General features: G+C 46.3%; 1 protein-coding gene across 1 annotated transcript; it reads right to left on the reverse strand.

Moving 5' to 3' along the window:
- Nucleotides 1-1,592: 1,592 nt before the first annotated feature.
- On the reverse strand, nt 1,593-14,760 carry tmem129 (transmembrane protein 129, E3 ubiquitin protein ligase). Its single transcript, XM_038793352.1, has 4 exons — nt 14,510-14,760; nt 9,520-9,991; nt 9,077-9,236; nt 1,593-2,883 (listed from the first exon to the last, which is right to left on the reverse strand). The coding sequence occupies exons 1-4, from the start codon at nt 14,712-14,714 to the stop codon at nt 2,635-2,637; spliced, it is 1,086 nt and encodes a 361-aa protein (XP_038649280.1). The 5' UTR covers nt 14,715-14,760; the 3' UTR covers nt 1,593-2,634.
- Nucleotides 14,761-24,904: the final 10,144 nt, after the last annotated feature.

Raw genomic sequence — 24,904 nt, forward strand, 5'->3', positions numbered from 1 at the left:
CAATCATAACAAATATTGAACCACAGGAAGGGGAGTAGAGCATGCTAGTCAGCATGGACATAGCTTGGCGCATATACCATATTTGCCCATCTTTGTGCAGGAGTCACTATATCATGAGCCCCCCATGCCAATTTTAACATTGCCACTCTGAATGAGATAGCATAAATCAAGGAATGAATAAGCAATTTAAGTTTGAGAAAGTTGCTAAAAAAACATTAACTTTCCAAATTACATTCGGTTAAATTCTAAAGAGGAGCACACGCTACTTAAAATCTTGTCAAATGGAATTGGTCATAATGGGTTTTACAGCAGAATATTTTAGTACCAAAGTTCTGCAAGTGTTTAGGAGCATGGAAATGTGATGGGGCATTTAACCAAGTGAGCCTGTTCCACCATTCAATGAGATCATGGGGAGTTGCAACATCCCACCTTTACCAGATTTCACTTAGTACCTTAGATTAACAAAAAAAAAATCAGATTTAAAATTAACATAGGACTTAGGAGCAGGATAGGCCATTTGAACCTGCTCTGCCATTCAATAAAATCATGGTCAATGTGATTGTGCTCTCAACTTAACTTTCCTGTGTGCTCCCCATCAGCTTCAACTTCAGAGGCTGGTTTAGCACACTGGGCTAAATCGCTGGCTTTTAAAGCAGACCAAGCAGGCCAGCAGCACGGTTCAATTCCCGTACCAGCCTCCCCGAACAGGTGATGGAATGTGACGACTAGGGGCTTTTCACAGTAACTCCACTGAAGCCTACTTGTGACAATAAGCGATGTTCATTTCATTCACTTCCTTGTCTACCGAAATTTTGCCCTGAATAAATTCACCGATCCAGCCTCCTCCACTTCTACATATTAATAACCCACAGAGAAAATAATTCTCATCACCATTTTAAAAGGGACGTCGCTTATTCTTAAACTGTTTATCCTAGCTCTAGTCTCCCTATGGGAAAACATCCCCCAAATTAATAATAATAATCTGTATTAGTGTCACAAATAGGCTTACATTAATAGTGCAATTAAGTTACTGCGAAAATCCTAGTAGCCACACTCCAGCGCCTGTTCGGGTACACTGAGGGAGGATTCAGAATGTTCAATTCACCTAAGCACGTCTTTTGGGACTTGTGGGAGGAAACCGGAGTAACCAGTTGAAACCCATGCAGACAAGGGGAGAATATGCAGACTCTGCACAGTGACCCAAACGGGAATCGAACCTGGGACCCTGGTACTGTGAAGTAACGGTGCTAAACACTGTGCTATACCCTATCAAGGCCTCTCAGGGTCTTGTATCTTTCAATCAGATCACTTTTCATTCTTCTAAATGCCCATGTGTATAGGCCCAAACTGTTCTTCATAAGATAAGCCCTGCATCCAAGGAGTGAGTCGAGCGACACCCCTCAGTCTAACACCACTTTGCTATTTGCGGAAAGAGTTCCAAACTGCTGTCACCCTTACAGACGTTTCCTAATTTCACGACGAAAGGCCTGGCAAACTTTTAAACTATCCCCCTATTCCGAGACTCCCCTTTGTGCAGGTCAGGTAAATGTGATGTCATTTTTCAGATTTATTCCAAAAGAGTTTGCACTGTACCACTTCTAGCCTTTGTATTTATTCAAGATCGACATTGTGTGAAGATTATACATAATGGACAGACCTCTTCCCCTCATTGCTGGAGGAAAGGCTCTTGGAGCATCAGACAGACAGACTGCAGCAATTCAAGAAGGACTGCCAGCACCACCACCTTTTAAGGACAAGAAATTCAGCTCTGCCAGTAAAAAGCACCAATAAAAAAAATGCAACTGAGGAACAGAACACTACATTTTGGAAAATTCCAAATCAGTCTGCTACAACTAGTAACACCAGCAGCATTTTGCAGTGGGCAATGGAAAAATCACACACCCTGGAAACCAGCAGGCTGCAGAACAAATTCATAAAGGAAACGTTAACACTGCCCCTTAGAAAGGATCTACTGAATTAAGAATTGAAACCTGGTCTCTGGCATGGATGACACAACAATGTTATCCGAAACTATAATAGATTGTTTTTGCAGTGATCATATAGAAAAGATTATTCGCGGTTGGAGGTATAAAAATATTGAGAATCCACATCTGCAGTGTAGCCAAGGGAGTTCAGAAATATAAAAAAATATATAACTCTGAATGTTAGACATGTTTCAAACTAATCAATGCAATTAGTGAATCCAAGAGTCAACCTATGGAAATCTAGACGTACAAGCATTGTAGCGATCTGAATGTTGAGTTTCAGGCAGCTCTGAATCTTTATTCTTGTTGTAAGAGTCATCAGTTTTTAACCTGCTCACTAGATGGGGCAATGTCAATACAACAGGTTCCATCTTGTGGTGGGTATGAGGGAATAAGAAAGGGGAAAGTAATAAATTTCTCTCACTGGAAGTCCTCACTGGAAGTGGCAAAAGAATTTGAAGAAAAGAAAATGAGTGAAAACTGCAGGAACATTCGAGGTGGCCTGAAGACATTTGATTTAGCTTCCAGAAGGAAAATCAGCTGGGACGACAGCGAGAACATGCAAGAGGCCATAATGGCATTTTGCTAGTCGTTGAGCAGTTTGGATCTTATGGCAAAGACTAATTCCCATTTTCATTTCATATTTCCTTCAGCATACAATAGAAATGTCAAGAATGCAGAACTTTGACCGACAGGTCGGGCAGGGCACCCGATTGGATAGCCATGTTTCTGGATGTTGCTGGTCTTGGCGGCTGGCGAACCACTTCCCCATACAGGTCAGGCACCACATGGGGCGACAGTAACACTGCTGACAGTCACCCTCATTTGGCTCTTGACAAATTTTGATGAGTTTGATGTTGGCTGCTGTCTGCATGCAGCCAATGCATGGTTCCAGTTCCTGTTTCAGAGGAACATTAAACAGTCAGAAATTGACAGTCAATATTTCAACAGCACATGAGGATTTAATGAGTTTGCTCACTTTAATGTTTGAATACACAAGAATCTGGATATTGCTTTGTCAATTTAAAAAAACAACTCCTGCACCACTTGTTTTAATTAGTTTACAAGTTCATGCTGCATCCACTTTAGGTCAATCACTGTCATGTACAATATCAAATCCATTTGCATTCTACCCTTTGGTTAATTGTAAGGGGCCTTCCTGTTGATTCCTTATTTCCTATTTCTTTTATTTTGTTGTTATCATTTTTGATCCAAGGGTCTTTAATGGAGACATACCTTTAATTCGAGCAGGGTAGTGAGGAACTCAAAAGTTGCAAATTAGTACACTGTTCTATGAAGATTTAAATTTTGAACAGCAGAACTAAAACTCTCTGTCACCGGAGATCTGAGGGATTCAGTTAGATTAGCTGGCTGGAGGCCAATGAATTTGCTAAAGGCCATATTCCTCCAGGCGACAGGTAGTGATTGGGTCCGACCAGAGTGGGACGGTTTTCAGAGGATGCAAGAAGTGTCAGTCAGATCCTGGATGCTCAGAGAAGTTGAGTGTTTCTCTGTCTCTCTCCAGAAATGCTACCTATCTGCTGGCTTGTGAACCTGAATGAATGTACAGTGAAAACCATTACAGACTGAAAGCAAAACCCTTGAACTGAAAGTCTAGACTGAAGAAAGGTGTACTGAAAGATAACCAGTTGTATTTGTTGCATTTTAATTATAGTTATTGCTATGAATAAAAATGTTTAAATTTACAAACCTGGTGACTGTAGTTATTTGACAGTCACAGGTATTTTCAGGTATTTCCTAAGAATGATTTATTAATTCTAATTATGTTGCGACTAAGAGTCAAAGTGGGGCTGGAATTGACCGCGCACTAGCCCAGGGTCTCATAACACTTGCACATATATAACACTATGAGCTCAGGATGTCTCAAGACCCTTTACAGCCAGTGAATTACTTTGAAGGGATCACTATGGCAATGTAAAAAACAGGAGTCAATTTATTAGCCAGGACACAAGGGAGAACTCTGCTGCTCAATTTTGAATGGTTCAATCTACTGAAGAGGCTTGATATCTTATTCTGAAGGTGGATATTGGTTTCAACAATTTTTCCCAATGGGCAGAGATGTCTATTCTTGCTGATCCACAGCTTGTTTCATTAAAACACATTATTTAGTTGCTTGGTAGTGCAGTATTTGAGTAGAAATGAAAAAGAGACATGCTGTTGACATTTTTCATCTTGCACTAATGAGGATGGATGCAAAAATGCTATTTTTTTTTAAAGCAGCAATTTCTACTGCATGCTGCAAAGTTGGCAAGTTGACTTTTTAGTCAAGATATCCACAGGAGTTTAGGAGAGTGAGGGGTGGCTTGTTTTAAGTATACAAGATCCTGAACGTTCTCAACGAAGGGGACATGGAAAGAATGTTTTCTCTTGTGGGCGAGTCCAGAACTAGGCATCATGGTTTGAAAATGACGGGTTGTCCCTTTAGAACAAAATACAATAGAATCACTACAGTGGAGGAGGCCATTCAGCCCATATAGTCTGCAGCCGATCGTCGGAAACAGCACCCTACCTAAATCCACACCCTCGCCCCATCCCCATAAACCAGTAATCTCTACCTAACCTTTTTGGACACTAAGGGGTAATTTAGCATGGCCAATCCATCTTTGGACTGTGGGAGGAAACCAGAGCACCTGGAAGAAACCCATGCAGACACGGGGAGAACGTACAAACTCCACAGTAACCCAAGCTGAAACTGAACCCAAGTCCCTGGCGCTGTGATGCAGCAGTGCTAACCACCATGAGGATAATTTTTTTCTCTGAGGGTTGTGCGACTTTGTTTGGCACTTTCTCAGACAGTAGTAGGGGCTGGGTCATGACTGGGATCACATCGGCACTGAAATTCATATACCACATTATTCATTGTGTGTGATTGGAAGAACATCTTTTCAGTTTGGCAAATCCATTATTTTGGTTCCTTATTCCTAGACTGGGGAGACTGTTGCGTAGTGGTATTGTCACAGGACTAGTTAACCAGAGACACAGACTAATGCTCTGGGGGCCCAAATCATACCACTGTAGACGGTGAAATTTGAATTCAATAAAAATGGAATTAACAGTCTAATGATGACCATGAAACCATTGCCGATTGTTGTAACAACCCATCTGGTTCACTAATGTCCTTTAGGGAAGGAAATCTGTCATCTTTACCTGGTCTGACCTACATGTGACTCCAGACCCACAGCAAAGTGGTTGAGGAAGGAAAAGAGGCTCTTGGAATCTTCAACCTTGAAATAAGGTTTATAAGAGGCCTTATGAATACTCACAGCACATGAACTCAGAATTTAGTGGCTGGTACCCTATTTGATTATTTTCCTTTCTCGGTGTCAAAAATATTTTTGTTCCACATTTGCTGGAAGAATGGGTTGAAATTGAGGGCAACAAGCCATCTGGGACCGTGGTGAAGAATGGGACCAAAAGTCGATTTCCCTAATTATCAAGAGGAAATAGTTTGAATTAAGAGTTAAATCAAGTAAAGATACAGAAATAAAGAGAGAAAAAGAAAGACTGGATTGAGGAAAAAAAAAGCTTTCTTTCTTAAAAATTATACATCTTCATTGGGTAATTTACTCAACTGCAGGAATAAGACCCCAGTTTCAATTTCTAGGTAGAGGAGATTGAGTGGCAATGGAGGAACATACACCTAATCATTAAAAGGGACCGTACACTATTAAGTAGCAGCCCTAACATTCTACATTAGATTTAATGTACAGCAATGGGAGGCGCAGTAGCATAGTGGATTGCACTGTTCTTCACAGCGCCAGGGTCCCTAGTTTGATTCCCGGCTTGGGTCACTGTCTGTGCGGAGTCTGCATGCTCCCCCCTGTCTGCGTCGGTTTCCTCCCACAGGTTCCGAAAGACGCGCTGTTAGGTAATTTGGACATTCTGAATTCTCCCTCCGTGTACCCAAACAGGCGCCGGAATGTGGTGACTAGGGGATTTTCACAGTAACTTCATTGCAATGTTAATGTAAGCCTCCTTGTGACAATAAAGATTATTATAATGGCTGCACAAATTCATCATTATCTTGAAAATCATGGGGAGGTCCAGTGAGCTGTTTTGGCACGGTATCCGGCAGGGCATTGAGAGCAACCTCGCAATTCATGGTGATTCACAACTTAAAAGGTACCTCTTCCTTGCCATATGTTGTTGCACAAGTCACACTCTTTTATAATGGTGTTATGCATTAAATTCACCTTTATTTTGCCAGCATGTGCAGACTCATTAATGTAGAGCATTATTTCAAGATCAATTGCTGCAGGACATAATGATTTACATACAAAATAAAAGTCTTCCGAATCACAAATTGGGAATAATTTTAAGAGGCAATTATAAACTGAGCTGAAGGTAAGGGTTCAGGAGGCAAACTACAGATCCTCGTTGCAGGATTAACCAGAATGGACAAGTAACCTCCTTCACCTGTGCTTACCTTTAAGCGTCATTACTGGCTCTGCTTCAGCATTAAGAATTGTTTAAAAACTTGACATTTTACTTCCAATATCCTCATTCAAGCCTCTCATGCCTCTCAGCTCATTAACAAGTGCAAATAGGGCTAGCTGCAACTTCTGCTGCAAACCCCTATTCTTGCCATCCACCTATTACATTCCCCTCCTTGATGTGGAGATGCCAGTATTGGACTGGGGTGGGCACAGTAAGAGGTCTTACAACACCAGGTTAAAGTCCAACAGGTTTACATAAATACATAGAAGATAGGAGCAGGAGGAGGCCTTTTGGCCCTTCGAGCCTGCTCTGCCATTCATCACAATCATGGCTGATCATCCAACTCAATAGCCTAATCCTGCTTTCTCCCCATAGCCTTTGATCCCATTCTCCCCAAGTGCTATATCCAGCCGCCTCTTGAATATATTCAAAGTTTTAGCATCAACTACTTCCTGCGGTAATGAATTTCACAGGCTCACCACTGTGTGAAGAAGTGTCTCCTTATCTCTGTCCGAAATGGTTTACCCTGAATCTTCAGGCTGTGACCCCTGGTTCTGGATACGCCCATCATTGGTAACATGTTCCCTGCATCTATCCTGTCTAGTCCTATTAGAATTTTATAAGTCTCTATGAGATCCCCCCCTCATTCTTCTGAACTCCAGTGAGAATAATCTCAACCTAGTCAATCTCTCATGTAACAGTCCCGCCATCCCTGGAATCAGTCTGGTAAACCTTCACTGCACTCCCTAGAGGGGTTTATTTGTTTTTCGGAGAGCAGCTCCATCAGGTGTAAGACTGTTTACTTGTTAGAAGAACAGACAGTCTCCAGGTAGGAGGAGATAACAGCCAAGCTTCTGGGTGAAGGTTTAATAATAAACCTATGCAGCAGACAAGTTTGGGATTATAAACAAAGTTCCGTGTACTGATCTGTGAATAAGCAGTCTGATCTGTGACTTGGTGGAAAGAGCCGTCTTAGAATGCTCTGTGAGAGCTGTATTAGAGTGGAGTGATGTATCAGAGGGGAGTGCTGCTCCAGAGGTTTCTCTAGGGAGTTCCCTCGATATTTAAATCATGATAAAACTGTTCCTGGGTTTCCTGTGGTTAGTTGGAAGAAGTCCGTAAAAATAAATTGTGCTTATTTCCCCATCAAAATAATGGAGACGGCAAAACGTTCACATAAATAACGGCATAGTCCAACCTTCAATTCCCTTATCACTTATGACAGCAATATTATATGAAATATTTTTGAGGCAAGTGCAATCTGCCTCTAAAGTCCTTTTTGAGCTCCTGACCTCTGCCTTAGTATTAAGTGAAAGCATTGAGCAAAGGCTGGCAGCAAGGAAGATAAAAAGGGCACATTTTATTCTTCTAAGGTTTATCTCAGCAAAAAATGCACAAGCCCAAGAGTATCCACGTGCAACCACTCCCCCTCTTCTACTGTTTTTCATTAAGAATTATATTAATGTTGATGTTCACTTTTGTAGACTGGTGCAAGAAACACATTTTGTTTCAACTTGTTCATATCCATGTACCATAAAAATCTCCCTTTCTCCAGCCGCTAACCCAAATCTTTACTTGTATTAAGAAATGCAATCAGTTAATCAGGACCTTTAACAGCCTTCAGAAGAGGAAAGCCACAGTGTGTGGTTGAACAGTTTGATCTCTACAACACACTGCTGGTGCTGAAGAGTGTTCTTGGTCTGTTATCTCTCTCAACTGGCAATGGGATCAGGGTGTACAAAATAGATATGGTTGATGGGGTGTGGAGGAGAAATTATGGAAAAGGTTTTCACTAATTCAGAAGGTGAAGATACTATTAACTTGCATATTGTAGCACCTTCTCAACTTGTCAAGGCGCTTCACAAAAGTTAACAAAATTTGATACTGAATTACGTAAGGAGATATTTGGGCAGGCAAATGATCAAATGCTTGATCAAAGAGGTAGCAAGGAGAAGAGAGGTAGCAAGGTGGAGTGGTGTCGGGAAGGAGTTCCAGAATTTAAGGCTGAAGGCATAGCCATCAGTAGCAGATAATGTATCAGGCAGTCAAAAGGCCAGAATTGGTGGAGCATAGATATCTCGGAGCTGTAGGATGGAAAAATGATGAGGCCTTTTTTTTTTAAATCAATGAACCTGGAGCCAATATAGGTCAGTGAACACAGGATTGATGGGACTTGGCAAGTTAGACCGTGGGCAACAGTGTTTTGGATGAAGTTGCATTAATGGACAATGCATTGTTAAACAGTTCAATAAAAGGTAAAGTCGCCATAGTCCCAGATGACCAGAGACTTTCCTTTGAGTGGGAGAACAGACTAGTGGTGGTTTAACCCGAGGATCACCACACCTCCGGCGAGGTGGAAGGTTGAGGTGGGCTTTCATGAATAACCTCAGCCGGTACGGGAATTGAACATGCGCTGCTGGCCTTGTTCTGCATCACAAACCAGCTGTCTAACTTACTGAGCTAAACCAGCCCCCATTAATAGTATAATAATAATGGACTGGTCCACAGATTCCCAGGATAAGCTTCACATCTCATTTTCAAACAAAGGATATGGGCCCAGCATCAACTCTGCATGGCATGGTCACAAAACAGTTTCATAGGTAAAAATAAAGTTTGAGTTTGACTACATGTACCTGATTACCAGGTAGATTATACCGTTGGTTCAATTCCACTTGGATCTTGAACGTGTCAAGAAACATGTCACTTAGAGTCTGATGGATGACGACGTTATGGGCATTTCGAACTGTTGTGTGGAGTTTCTCCCGCAGTTCACCATACTCAGTCGAATTCAGCCTATATAAACATAAAGACAACACGCACTTTATTTCTTCAATTTGAGGTGAAACAATTTTAGCTCCTTCCTTTCTGCACCCCACCCACTTACCACAACAATCTGTCTCACCCAGTGAGGTTTTGTCAAGGGCAGGGTGCTGCAGAGAGGGCAGAAGACATAACGCTGGTGTTAGGGGGAGAGAATCGGGAAACAGGCCCTTACAACAAGCAGATAAGGTTTCAAGTTTTAATCAGGATAACTCAGATAGCTAAATCCAGCTGTGCATTGGACTCCATTACCCACCTAATGTCGAATGGCTTCACATTCGGATTGATGCTGCACACTCGGATTGTGAGGAATTGTACAGGAGTATTCAGATCAGGACACAGTTCATGCTGCCTTGATTCAGTCAATGTGAGATGAATGTCCTGTTGCTGTGCTATGTGAACATTATATGTAGTCACCTTCATCACCCAGGTATCAGTGACAATAACGCGGGCTCCTGGCACTCCAGAAGCAAATTTATCAATCCTTCGGAACTCAGTATTAACTGAAGATGCCACAGCTCTCCAACCAGACTGTGGAAGGGCATAGTGCGCCAGGCTTCTGGATATTGGATGGTTGCCCCACTTATTTAAGGACCAGTACAATGCCACAAGACTAGCAGCAGCAGGGATGAGCACAGCAGTCACCAAGTAAATCAACCAACCCTCGCTTACTAGAAAGTAGAACTGCTTTTCACCAGAAGATGCAACACACATTCCTGCATAATAACCTGCAATAAACAACAGTTGAAAGACGTGTAACATATATGAAAACAGTATTTCCGGAAATGGTCACTTAATATCGATTCATATACTTTCATCAAGCAAGATAAATAAACACTGATACCAAGAGCTTCTACAAGTTAAAAAAGAAGAAAACAGCTAAAGTAAATGTTGGCTCTTTAGAGGAAGATACTGGTGAGGTAATAATGGGGAACAGAGATGGCGGAGGCACTGAACCAATATTTTGCCTCTGTCTTCAAAGGATAATAACAAATTTCCAAGAACTGCAGTTAACGCAGAGGAACTTAGTGGAATAGCCATCCCTCGGAACAGGTAATGAATAAATTAATGGAACTAAAGGCAAATAAGTCTCCGGGACCTGATGGCCTGCACCCTAGGGTATTAAAGGAGGCGGCTGCAGAGATAGTGAATGCATTGGTTATGATATTAGATTCCGGAAAGGTCCGAGTGGATTGGAAACACGCTACTGTAACTCCCTTATTCAATAGAGAGAGATGCAAAAAGTAGGAAACTATAGACTGGTTAGCTTGACCTCTGTGGTGGGGAAGTTGCTGGATTCAGTCATTAAAGGAGGAAATGACTGAACATTTGGAAAGACAAAGCTCACTCCACCATGGTTTTATGAAGGGCAAGTCGTGCTTGACAAACTTGTTTGAGTTCTTTGAGGGTGTGACCAGCAAGATATATAATGGGGGAACTGTGGGTGTGGTATATCTAGACTTCCAGAAGGCATTTGACAAGGTGTCGCATAAAAGATTGATCCAGAAGCTGAGATCGCAGGGGGTTGGGGGGTAGAATACTCGATTGGATTGAGGATTGACTGACAGAAAGCAGAGAGTAAGGTTAAATGGGTTCTTCTCTGGCGGGCGAACTGTAACTAGTGGGGTGCCACAGGGTTCAGTCCTCAACTACCTGCAAACTGTGTAAAAAGCAAAATTTGCCAATTAAACTAAAATAGGTGGGAAAGCAGGCAGTGAAGAGGAGATACAGATTTTATAGACAGATATAGATAGGCTACTAGAGGTTTCGGCCAAAATTTGGCAGATGAAGTTTAATGTGGATAATTGTGAGGTTATCCATCTTGGCCGAAAAAATAGTCAGGCAAATTATCTAAATGGAAAGCAGATTCTAAATGCGTCTGGGCAGTGGAATCTGGGTGTCTTTTTTCATGAATTGCAGAATATGCAGGCATAAAATGTAAAAAGAAAGGCAAATGGAATGTAAGCATTTAGTGCTAAAGGACTGGAGTGCAAAAGTAGAGACGTATTGTTGTAATTGTATAGGATGTTGGTGAGACCACATCTGGAATATCATGTCCAGTTTTTGGTCTCCTTATTTGAGGAAGGATGTGGTGGCATTGTAAGCAGTTCAGAGGGAGGTTCACCAGATTGATTCTGGGGATGAAGGGGTTGGTGTATAAGGAGATATTAAACAGTTTAGGCTTATACTCAAAGCACAAAGGAAAGTACAGCACAGAACGGGCCCTTCGGCCCTCCAAGCCTGTGCCGATCATGATGCCATATCTAAAAAAAACCTTCTGCCCTTACTCGGTCTGTATCCCTTTATTCCCTCCCTAATCATGTACCCACCCAGATGCCTCTTAAATATTGCTAATGGTTTAGCACACGGTGCTGGTTTAGCAAACTGGGTTAAATCGCTGGCTTTTAAAGTAGACCGAGGCAGGCCAGCAGAAACTGTTCAATTCCTGTACCAGCATCCCCGAACAGGCGTCGGAATGTGGCGACTAGGGCCTTTTCACAGTAACTTCATTTGAAGCCGATTTGTGACAATAAGCGATTTTCATTAATGTGCCTGCTTCCACCACATCCTCTGGCAGCATGTTCCAGGCACCCACCACTCTCTCCCTGCACATCTCCCTTAAATTTCCCCCTCACCTTGAACCTGTTCCTCCTTGTAATTGACACTTTCATCCTTGGAAAAAGCCTCTGACTATCCACTTGTCTATGCCCCTGATAATTTTGTAGACTTCTATCAGGTCTCACTGGAGCGTAGGATGAGAGGGGATCTGATCGAGGTACATAAAATACTAAATGGGATTGATAAAGTAAATGTAGACCAAATCTTCCCCTTTGTGGGCAATATAGAACAAGAGGTCACAGATATTGGTTGAGAGGAGGAACTACTTCTCGCTGAGGGTGGTGAATTTGTGGAACTCTGACCCAAGTGCAGTGAAGTCTGAGTCATTAAATGATTTCAAGAGGGAGATAGATATATTTTTCTCAATTAATAAAAGAAAATTACTGCAGATGCTGGAATCGGAAACAAAAGGGAAAATGCTGGAAAATCTCAGCAAGTCTGGCAGCATCTGTAGGGAGATAAATTTAGCTTTGACAAAGAGTCATCGGACTCGATACGTTAGCTCTTTTCTTTCCCTACAGATGCTGCCAGACTTGCTGAGATTTTCCAGAATTTTTCCTTTGGTTATTTTTCTCAACTAAACCCTTAATTCCAACCTTCCTTTTCTTTCCAATATAACCCTTACATCCATATACCATCTTCCACTATTTTCTGAAGTGCAGTGGCCATTGGTTTAACAAGTGCAATGGTCATTCTGTGCATGACAATGCCATTAGCCATAAAGGATGAATAATCAGTCAACTTAATTTCAGGCAAGATTGGCTGAAGGAAATGTTGCTCAGGCACCAGGAGATATGACTACTCCTCGTGTGCCAAGTGATCAGCATACACCCAAACCAATTAAAATAGGCAGGATTGTGATTTTGTAGAATCATTGAATTTACAGTGCAGGAGGCCATTCAGCCCATCGAGTCTGCACCAGCCGTTTCAAAGAGCACCCTACTGAATCCCATGTATCTACCCTATCCCTGTAACCCAGTAATCCCCACTTAACATTTTTTGGACACTAAGGGCAATTTAGCATGGCCAATCCACCAAAACCACACATCTTTGGACGGTGGGAGGAAACCAGAGCACCCGGAGGAAACCCACGCAGACACGGAGAGAACGTGCAGACTCCGCACAGACAGTGCTACCGTGCTGCCCACCTTCCACGGAATAATGCCTCTAGCAATGCAGCACTCTTCATACTGCACCAACCAAACCAAAGGAGTGTTTCTGCTTGGATAATAATACTGATAGGCTCCTTTTAGCCAAAGACAGACTAAAATATTTTGGTAAAATCTGCAAGCAAATTGAGCTATACTAAAATATAAAATAAGTACTTAGAGTTATAGTTTAGAAGGAGCAAAAGCAGACACCACACTTGAACACTCAAGTGAACTGTATAGAAGACGGAAAACAGCAAAAGACTGAATAATTATGTTCAGTCATTGAAAAACCTCAACTAACAATGCAAACAAATGCTGAGTTATACTAGCAAATTAACAAAATCCAAGATATTTTAGATTTGGAAATAAAAACAGAAAATGCTGGAAATATTCAGGTTAGGTTGAGTGGAGAAACAGAGTCAATATTTCAGGTGAATGATCTTTCACCAGAACTGTTGCAAATGGTCATCAATTTGAAACATGAATTCCATTGATGAAATACAAGTCTGTAGGCTTTGTATTTCGAGCAAGTTTGGTAGTTATCCGATTAGACTGCATCTCAGGGACTATATTCAGTTTTGTCCATTAGGTACAAATGAAAAACGTCCATGAAAGTAAGGGAGCCAAGGATCATAAGGCTACCTACTGTCAGACAAGGTATGCAAGGAAATATCTGAAACTGCTAAGCTTTGTAAGGAGGCAAATCGGAGAAATGCCTAAATGTAAAATAATCAGGTAAATAAAAAGTTTATTTGCAATACTAGTTCAAATTAAACCGTGTGCAGGAATATAAAAAAGCCAATAAGATGCAATTCAGGCCAAATGTTAGGACCCATCGAGTCATCCAAAGAGCTAAGAGACAACATAAACTGGAATGCTTTGCGAGCTTCTCGCCTCATTATACTGTGTGCACAGAAAGTACCGTGTTCAAACCCATCACTGACTCAAAGGCCAGGATGAACCAAGTTGACACACAGACATACACACGTCACCTGGGTCTCAGATTTAGAAACGACAAGATATAAAATCGGCAATCCTCACTTTCGATTTCTGTCCCCTCATTTAAATTTGACACTTGAAAGCTGGCTCATTAAAAGCGAATGACATCTGCAGTTTTATAACTAAACCCCCAAAAGGTCCTTGTCTAATGCTCCTGGGGGAGGGGGTTAAATAGTTTAGGTACTGTCTGGAGCTTATGAAGTTGACACCATTCTCTCCAGTTAAACACACAAACGATTAGCCCCAAAGCGATATCCAACTTCCAAATACGGTCACACTACATCCCCCCTGACCCCCCGAGCCGCTCCCTCCTGACCCCCTCAAGCCGCTCTGCCCTGACCCCCCAATCCGCTCCCCCCTGACCCCCCGAGCCGCTCCCCCCTGACCCCCAATCCGCTCCTCCCTGACCCCCCGAGCCGCTCTGCCCTGACCCCCCAATCCGCTCCCCCCTGACCCCCCGAGCCGCTCTGCCCTGACCTAGCGGCAGCAGCGAGTGCACGGTGACAGTGGCCGCCGTCCTGCGGATGTGGTAATGGACGAAGCCCAGATCCTCACTGCCCAGCTGGTCGGACAGCAGGTCCTGCACCGTCACCCCCGCCGAGCGGAACTCGGTCGGAGTGAAGACGAAGCAGAAAGACAGGACGACGTAGAAGAGACTAAAAGCAGCCTCGGGGCTGTCCATCTTGAAGCCGGCCTGGCGGTCGCCCCAAGAGCCACGGATATCCGGTTCAAGCCCCGCCCCATCCGGGACCAGCCCCATTCCCGGGTCAGGTCCCGCCCCATCCCAAGTCCCGCCCCATTCCGGGACAGGCTCCCGACCAGGCCCCGCCCTATTCCCGGGCCAGGCTCCGCCCCATTCCCAAGTTAGGCCCCGCCCCCATTCTAAGCCCCGCCCCGCCCCATTCCCGGACCAGGCCCCGCCCCATTCCCGGGCCAGGCTCCGCCCCCATTCCCAAGGCAGGCCCCGCCCCATCACGGTATCACGTGGGTCCGAGGTGAGCAATTGGCAGGTGAATGATGCCTTGATCAATTGTCCCGAATGTGGTGGAACCTCCAGGGCAGATGGGAGTGTTCACCTAAGCGATAGAACATTGCCTCAAGCCATTGGAAAGTTGTGTCAGCACAGGAATTTTGAGAATAAAAGTGTGTTGGAGATAAGGCTGTATACGATTGAGTATGAGAGACTTTTGCGGTAAAATTTAACTTGGCAGAGCATTAAAGTAGGCATGCCATACTCCAACTGTGACCCAAAGCCTGGCGACAGCTTCTGCAATGGCTAACTCGCGCTCTGAGTTTGCTGCACAAATGCCTTGTGGAATCTGTGGAGGAATGCCCAATGACAGGGTGAAGCCGGGTGGGCGGCTTGTGGGATCTGTGATGTGGAAGTGTTGGTTCCAGAGTATGTCATATGCTGCACCGAGATCAAGACTGACAGCACATGCAAAGGCCTTCAAGATTTTCTCCACCTCTAGCTTTGCCCGCTGCAAGATGAGACACTAAGACCTTGCAGCACATAGAGCAGATATATTGGTTGGTAGCTTGAAGGTAAGTTTGGGTCTTTGCCTGGCTTTGGGAGGACAATGGCTTAGGACAGCATGGTAGCACAGTGGGTAGCACTGCTGCTTCACAACCCCAGGGTCCCAGGTTCGATTCCCGGCTTGGGACACTGTGTGGAGTCTGCACGTTCTCCCGTGTGTGCGTGGGTTTCCTCCGGATGCTCCGGTTTCCTCCCATAAAGGCCTGAAAGACGTGCTGTTAGGTGAATTGGACATTCTGAATTCTCCCTCTGTGTACCTGAACTGGCGCCGGAATGTGGCAACTAGGGGATTTTGACAGTAACTCATTGCAGTGTTAATGTAAGCCTACTTATGACAATAAACATTATTATTATATTTTGATGTTGGCAGGGTTTAGTCAGCCTTCCTTTGCAGATAACCTTTGTGAGGAATTGAGCAACCAGAGTGGGCACATGAGCCAAGGTGTTTGATGAACTCGGGAAGAATATTGTCATAGCCAGCAGCGGTTCTGGGCTTGATTTTTTTTCTGGTACGTTGTCCAACTCCACTGTAGTGAAGGGTTTAGGATATGATCTGAAATTGTAAGGCCTTTGAAAGGCTCTCTACTCAATCTTTGTTTTTCACTTCTTTCCCCAGGGGTGCCTTTCCCATAGGGAGGAGGTAATCATAGAATTTACAGTGCAGAAGGAGGCCACCCGGCTCATTGAGTCCGCACCGACTCCCGGAAAGAGCAACCCACCCAACCCCACACCCCCACCCCATCCCCATAACCCAGCAACCCCAACCAACACTAATGGCAATTCTGGACACTAAGGGCAATTTAGCATGACCAATCTACCTAACCTGCACATCTTTGGACTGTGGGAGGAAGCCGAAGCACCCGGAGGAAACCCACGCACACACGGGGAGAACGTGCAGACTCCGCACAGACAGTGACCCAAGCTGGGAATCGAACCTGGGCCCCTGGGGCTGTGAAGCAATTGTGCTAACCATTATGCTACCGTGCTGCCCAGTAGTGAGATGGGTCACTACTTTGTTAGTATTTACAGATAGTCGGCTTAGTGTTAGTAGTTGCTGAGCTGCTTCAAGGTGGCGGAGGAACCTCCAGCATTTCTGTCTGGAATGAGTGAAATTCAAGTTTCTGGTGATCTCTTCCCACCTAGCTTGAGAGGTAGAGTACAAGGTCCTCATCAAATAATCAGCTACATCTGGGTCACCAGTTTCTTCATAAAATTGAAAGAGAAGCACTTTCCTCTTTGAGACAGGGGGTGTTATACTGGGTGATACCCCTGGGGGATGGATTTGGTGGCTGCTTTGTAGATGGCTTTGCAGAAGCGGCAGTATGCCTGATCTATGGGATTTAGCAGGGTGGTATCTTTACCACACTTTGTTCCAGTGCCTTGCAGTATTTCTCCCAGTTGGCTTTGCGTAGGTTCCACTGCTTCTTTGAGCCGGTGATGATAGTTGAAAGCTAATGTGGGTCAGCGTTGGTCTGTGCTGGCTGTGTGGGATGCTATGCAAGACTTGGCATGATGTTGGAGTGTGATGCCATGTATTGAGCTGACCCAGCAATGGTCAGTTGAGTAGTCACACCTTACATTGTGAAACGTTCCTAGCTGTTTGAAGTCATGGATAAGATCGAGGTCTTGATTAATAGAGGGATCAGGGGTTACGGGGAGAAGGCAGGAGAATGGGGATGTCAGCCATGATTGAATGGCGGAGCAGACTCGATGGGTCGAATGGTCTAATTCTGCTCCTATGTCTTATTGAGGTCAGTCTGTGTGGCCCAATTTTCAAGTTTCGCGCCACCAGCATCAACCTCGTGATAGCCCCAGTCTGTGTGATAGCTGGTGAAGTCTCCAATATTGACAGCTGGGTGTGATAGGGCAAGGAGAACATGCTTGTTCCAGCTGGTGCTGGGGGGCTTGTAGATATTTGCTATCTTGAAGGCCCCAATCTAGATTATATCAATGTGTTCAGTGGAAGGGAGGTAGGCTACGTCTGTTATGGTCGATTGAACATATGTGGCCCATCCATATTTTGGATGGTCAACATGGCATATCAGGTCAAAGCCGTCAATTTTATAACTGCCAACTTCATCAGATGGGATGTGTCTTTCTTGGATTTAGATCACATTAGTTGTGCATTGCTGGATGAGAGCTTTGATTGGTACTCGTTTGCCGGCTATCGTTTGGCAGCAGTTAGCCCCTCAACGTTTAGTTGCAGGATGTGGAGTGCATGTGAGGGATCGACAGGAATTCTTTTGTTGCCGTTTTAAATGTGGTGACACCGGGATTCTTGAAGCCTGAAAGCTTGCTGAATTTGGTTTGATTGTCGGATCATCGGCTTTCCCAATTCTACCGGGGACTGAGGGGTGGCGCGACATGAACGCTGATCCATGCATATATGATTCAAATTCAATATCACTTGATTGCTTTACTTTAGATTTTCACAGTACCTTCATTGCAGTGTTAATGTAAGCCTACTTGTGACAGTAATGATTATTATTATTAAATGCATTTATGCTGGGTTTTTTTATTTGTTCATGGGACGTGGGCATCGCAGGATGTGTCAGCATTTATTGCCCATCCCTAATTGCCCTTGAAGGGCAGTTAAGAATTTTGCTTTGCTGTGGATCTGATGTCACATGTAGGCCAGACCAGGTAAGGCTGACAGATTTCCTTCCCAAAAGGACATTAGTGAACCAGATTGGTGTTTACAACAATCGGCAAGGTTTCATGGTCATCATTACACTTTTAATTTTAGATTTTTATTGAATTCAAATTTCACCATCTGCAGTGGTGAGATTTGAACCCAGGACCTCAGAGCATTACTCTGGGTCTCTGGTTTACTAGTCCAGTGACAATACCACACACCACTGCCACCCCATCGCTGTGAAGATTTTAATTTGAACTTCTTATTAATATCTGTAAGGATGACAGGACAATATTTCATGTTTTAAGACGTTAACTGCAACAAAATCACTATTGATTAAACATTAATTTTGTGAACAACATTTAATTTAAATCACAAAATGGGCCATTCCCCTTTTTCGTTCGGCACAATTGAAATCAGACTTTGCAGATACATTTTGCACTGTCCTTTAAGTAGGCATTCAATTCTGCCATAACCAATTCAAGATGATTCTTCGTTCCCAACGGTTTACTTCTGTTCTTTTCCCATCTCAGCCTGGGAAATTGTAATCTCAGAAATGTCTTTTACTGTGAGGTTATTTGAAGATTACTTGCGAATTTCATGGGCACTGAACCACAGCAACTTTTTTTTGGAAAATCTTTTTATTGGCTTTTCTCATATTTATAAACAATTGTTACATAACATTTTTCTTGCCCGCGCTAATTTGCTTTATTTTACAGAGAGGTTTGTTTTGTCCTTCATTTGACTAACTATGTACATTTTGCTGTCCTCTGGATTGGTCTATGATTATCCCCCCCCCCCCCCCCCCCCCCCCCCCCCGGGATGTGCAGTCCTTTGTTTGTTCATTTTTTTTTCCCCTGGCTTACTCCTCGTTGCTGGCCTCAAACAGGTTTTGGAACAGGCCACCGAACTGCCCCAAATATCCAGGAAGCCTTCCTCTGACCCTCGGATGGCGGACTTAATCTTCTCCAGGTGGAGAAATTCCGAGAGGTCAGCGAGCCAGTCTGCAGGTTTGGGTGGTGCTGCCAATCGCCAGCCGAGCAGGATTCTCCGGCGTGCGATTAGGGAAGCGAAAGCAAGGGCGTTGGCCCCCTTCCCCATGTGTAGCTCTGGCTGCTCCGACACCCCGAAGATTGCCACTATTGGGCACGGCTTCACTCTCACCCCTATAACCTTGGACATTGCCTCGGAGAAGGCTGTCCAGAACCCAGCAAGCTTGGGGCAAGCCCAAAACATGTGGGTGTGGTTGGCCGGACCCCTCTCACATTTGTCCTCCACCTCCGGGAAGAACCTGCTCATTCGGGTTCTGGTCAGGTGTGCTCTGTGCACCACTTTGAGCTGCATTAGGCTTAGCCTTGTGCAGGAGGAGGTGGAGTTCACCCTGCTCAGTGCTTCGCTCCAGAGTCCCCATACTACCTCTGTCCCCAGTTTGTCCTCCCATTTTTGTCTGGTCCCATCCAGTGGAGTCCAGGCTCTGTCCAGTCGCTGTCCGTATATTTTCCAACATAGCCCCCCCTTCTCATTGCTTGAGCCGATCAGGTCCTCTAGTAGTGTGGTTTCTGGGGCCCCGGGGTATCCTACTGTCTCTTTGCGGAGGAAATGTTTTATTTGGAGGTGTCTCAATTCCTGTCCTTTTGATAGTTTCCACTTCCTCGTCAGTTCTGTGTTGTTCCTCGTGTCTTAATAAAGCTCGTAGTCTCAAATGTGGAGAAGATGCTTTATTGTGAATTCGTTCTCTCTTCAGAGCTTAACTTACGGCTACCTCAAATGCTGCCTGCTTGTGTCTGTGTCCTGCTACGAGTTCTGCCTTCCGTGAAGTGTGTGCTCACTTCCTGTCCCAGTGTATTTATTGCTCCCCCATGCTCCCTCTAGTGTTTGCTCAGTTGTATTGCATCTAGTCAGATCTACGATCACCACAAGTTCATCCAATGTCGCCAGTCTGCGCCCTATGTAGAAGTCCCCGACCGTCAGTATGCCCGCGTCCCGCCTCCATCATTTGAAGGTGGTATCTAGCATGGCTGAGGGGAATCTGTGATTGCTGCAGATGGGGGCTATAAGGGACATTTTGGTTATCCCGAAGTGCTGTCTCAACTGGGTCCACGTTCTCAGCGTGGCCGCTACCACTGGGCTCATTGTGTATCTTGTTGAGGAGGATGGGAGTGCTGCTGTGGCGAGGGCCCGGAGGGTCGTTCCTTTACAGGAGGCCTCCTCCATTTGTACCCAATTTGTGTCGGATTCCTGTACTCATCCCCTCACTTTTTCTGCCGTTGCTGTCCAGTGGTAGTATTGTAGGTTCGGTAGAGCCAGGCCCCCTCTGACTTTCCCTCTTTGCAGTGTTGGTTTGGGAATTCTCTGGTTCTTGCCCCCCCACACAAACGCCATGATTAGCCTGTCTATGTTTTGGAAAAAGGCCTTGGGGATGAAGATCGGGATGGATCTAAACAGGACGAGGAACCTTGGCAGTGCGTTCATCTTGATCGTCTGCACTCTTCCCGCCAGGGAGTGTGGGAGTGAGCCCCACCGTTGAAGGTGGGGCTTCCTCCACCAGGCTGGTCAGGTTCCACTTGTGGATCTGTGTCCAGTCTCTGGCTATCTGGATCCCCAGGTAACGGAATCTGTCCTGGGCCTTTGAACGGGAGCCCTTTCAGCTCTGTCCTCCCTCGTTTGGGTTCACTGGGAATGTCTCGCTTTTGTCCAGGTTAGGTTTGTAGCCCGAGAAGGTTTCAAACTCTTTCAGTATTTGCAGTATTGCCTTCAGTCCCTCCTGTGGCTTCGAGACATAGAGGAGCAGGTCATCCACATAGAGTGAGACTCTGTGCTCTCTGTCTCCTCTCCGGATTCCCTTCCAGCTTTTCGTATCCCGCAGGGCTATCGCCAGGGGTTCGATCGCTAGCGCGAACAAGAGTGGGGACGGGGCAGCCCTGTCTTGTTCCTCTCTGTAGCTGGAATTATTCAGAGCTGGTGGTGTTAGCTCGGACGCTCGCTTTGGGAGCGTTGTACAGGAGCCTCACCCAGGTGGTGAATCCCGCTCCGAGCTCAAACCGTTCCAGTACCTCGAGGAGGTATTTCCATTCGACTGTCGAAGGCCTTTTCTGCGTCCAGGGAGACGATCACCTCTGGTGTTCTCTCCCCGGGGGAGGGGGGGGGGGGGGGTTCATTCTCACATTCAGCAGCCGCCTGATGTTGGCTGTGAGCTGCCTACCGTTGACAAAGCCCGTTTGGTTCTCTGCCACCACCTCTGGTACGCAGCCCTTCAGCCTTTTGGCCAGGACCTTTGCGAGTATTTTCACATCCACGTTCAGCAGTGAAATGGGTCTGTACGACCCACATTCCATCAGGTCTTTATCTTTTTTGGGTATTAGTGAGATTGTGGCCTGCGCTAGCGTTGGGGGCAGGATGCCCCCTGCCAGTGAGTCCGCGAACATGTCCCTCGGGTGTGGGGCCAGGACTGGTGTGAATTTTTTGCAGAAGTCCACCGGGAACCCACCGGATCCCGGTGCCTTTCCCGCCTGCATGGAGCTGATGCTCTCCATGATTTCTCCCAGGTCTATTGGTGCTTCCAGCTCCCCCCGTCTGTCTTCCCCCACCACTGGTAGTTCCAGTCTGTCTAGGAACTGTTTCATTCCCGCATCCCCGTCGGGGGGCTCGGAGGTGTACAGTCCCAGTAGAAGGTCTCGAATGCCCGATTGACCTCCTTTGGCTCTGTTACCATTCTGCCTTTGTGATGTACGATCAGTTGCACAAATACGAGAGTTGGATGCAATCGAGGCTTTATTACACTAAGATGTGTGGCCTCCTACAGCAGCTGGCAAAATGGCTGCTGTATGGGGAGCACATATATTTATACTCCGCCTACTGGGCGGAGCCAGCAGGCAGGGACTACCCCCGTACCTGTAGTACAGGGTCTGACCACACACCTCCTAATATATACAACAGTGGTGATTACCACACTTTGCTATACTTAACCTGCGCTATTTCCCTCGTGGCTGCCTGCTTTCTCAGCTGGTGAGCCAATAGGCGGCCAGCCTTGTCTCCGTGTTAGTAGGAGGTCCCCCGTGTCTGGCGGAGTTGGTACATTGCTTTTCAAGTGGCTAGCAGGTTAAAGTCCATTTACAGCTTTTTCCTCTCCGCCAGCAGCTCTACGGTCGGGGCCTCGGAGTACTTTCTATTGACTTCCAGAATGGAGTCCACTAGCTGTTGCCTGGCCACCCTTCCTTCCCTATCTCTGCTTGCCTTGAAGGCTATGATCTCTCCTCTGATCACGCCCTTCAGTGCCTCCCAGAACGTGGAGGGTGAGACCTCCCCGTTTTGGTTGTTACTAACGTAATCGCCTATGGCCTGTGATATTTTTTGGCAGAAAGCCTTGTCGGCCAGGAGGTCCGTGTCCAGCCTCCATGTGGGGCGCTGGGCCCGGCCTGTCTCCAACATTATATCCATATAACGAGATAACGATCACGAAGTAGTCTGTTCCTGTGATCGCTGGAAGCACCGATTTCCCCACTGCAAAGATAGAGGTGTATACCTTGTGCACCTGTGAAAAGAACGAGAACTCCTTTTCTCCCGGGTGCAGGAACCTCCATGGGTCCACTGCCCCCATCTGTTCCATGAAGGCCCCCAGCTCCCTAGCCATGCCAGACGTTTTCCCCGTTCTGGGGCTTGATCAGTCGGTCAATGGGTCCAGCACGCAGTTAGTCGCCCCCCATAATCAGTCGGTGTGTGTCAAGGTCGGGGATTTCCGCCATGGTCTTTTTTGTATGAATTCTGAGTCGTCCCAGTTGGGAGTGTACACATTTACCAGTACGACAGGTGCCCCTTCCAGGACACCGCTGACCATGATGTACCTTCCCTCTGGGTCCGTAACTGTCTTGGTTCCCGTAAACCTCATCCTTTTGCTAATTAAATTTCCCCCCACCCCCCCACCCCCCACCCCCCCACCCCCCCCCTCCCCCCAGCCCTCGTCCCGTAGCATGAGCGGTACGTCTGTCCCACCCAGCCCTTCCTTACCAGCAGTCGGTCCTTCTCCCTCAGGTGCGTCTCATGTAGGTAGATTATGTCGGCTTTTCGGCTTCTTAGGTGGGCGAACACTCTGGATCTTTTCACTGGGCCGTTGAGTGCCTTTACATTCCAGGTAACAATCCTGGTGGAGCCTTTCTGACCCCCCGGTCCTGTGGGATCACCCATACTTACCTGGTGGACACGCCCCTGCACTCCGGGGGTTCCCTTTGCTAGGGGGCCGCCCAAAATGGCCAGGGTCACCGCTCTCACCATGGGGTCCGGCCCCAGCGCTCAGGGGTTTCCCTTTGCCCAGGGGGCACCCAATGTGGCCACCAGCTGTGTGTGCGCCACACAGGTGCGCTCCTACCCTCCGGGGTCTCCCTCCACCCTGACACTCTCTCGAGTAGCTGTTTGCGGCGCCCTCTTCGTTCCTCGCTCCATGCCCACCGAGGCCTATGTCTGTACTGCTTCACTATCTCACCCTTCTCTTTGCTTCTCTCTTGTTCTGCGTTCTCCCCCAGACTCCTCTCCCCCCCCCCCCCCCCCCCCCCCCCCCCCAGCCCCTGCCCTTTGGTCCCCCCCTGCTTTCTCCTACCCCCTTCTGCCCCCCTCCCCTCCCTATGCCAGGCACTACCCCTCCCCTGAGTGGGGCGCCGCGGCCCTCCTTCCTTTCTGCCCTCCTGAGCTGGCCCTCCTCGCTAGTACGGTGGCCCTCCTCCCAGTATTCGCCCAGTTCTGGCCCTGTTTAACCTTTCTCCTACTGGCCCTTGTCTCGCCCTCCTGTTGCTTTCCTCGCTCTCATTTCCCTCGCTCCACTCCTCCCACTGCATTGAGGGAGGAGACAAGCTCTGAGACAAGACAGCACAGTCATGCGCAAGGCATAACACACATGTGCCCAGTTCATGAGTCCATTGCCCTTGTATGCGGTCTGTCCTCCGCTCTTTCTTCTGGTTTTCCCGGCCTTTTCCATCCCCATGTCTCTCATTGCAGTTGTGTGTGCTCCTTCCCCAGCTTGTTCGCTCTAACGAACTCATCAGCCGCCGCTGGGGTGTTCAAATACAGCTCTTTCCCCTCAAATGTTACCCAGAGTTTGGCCGGGAATAACATCCCAAATTTTACCTTGCTTTTGTGCAGTGCTGATTTCACCTTGTTGAATTCAGCCCTTTATTTGGCCAGGTCCGCCCCAATGTCCTGATACACCCTTATGGTCTTCCCTTTCCACGTGCTCTGTTTCGTTTGCCGGGCCCACTTTAGGATTCTCTCCCAGTATTGGAATCGGTGCAGCTTCGCAATAATTGCTCTGGGCTGGTCCCCGGCTTTGGGTTTGGGTAGGAATGACCTGTGCTCCCTGTCTATTTCCGGTGGGTTTGGGAATATCTCCTTTCCCACCAGCTTGCCCATCATTTGGGTGATGTAGCCTGTTGGGTCTCTGCCCTCTATCCCCTCTGGCAGATCCAATATTTTAATGTTCTGCTGTCTCGACCTATTTTCCTGGTCCTCCACTTTCCCTCTTAGACTCCCCTGGGCCGTTACTAACGTTTTGACCTCGGCTTCTAGAGTTATCACCCTGTCGCTCTGGTCCGAGGCAGCCCTCTCCAACTCCAGAATTGTTTTTTTCTGTTCCTTCACTTCCCTTTCCAGGTCTTCGATTGTCTGCTCCATTTTGTGCGCATCTCCTTCATCATTGCTTGGAGCTACAAATACA

This window comes from Scyliorhinus canicula, chromosome 3 (assembly GCF_902713615.1).
Source record: "Scyliorhinus canicula chromosome 3, sScyCan1.1, whole genome shotgun sequence".
Lineage (NCBI taxonomy): Eukaryota > Metazoa > Chordata > Chondrichthyes > Carcharhiniformes > Scyliorhinidae > Scyliorhinus > Scyliorhinus canicula.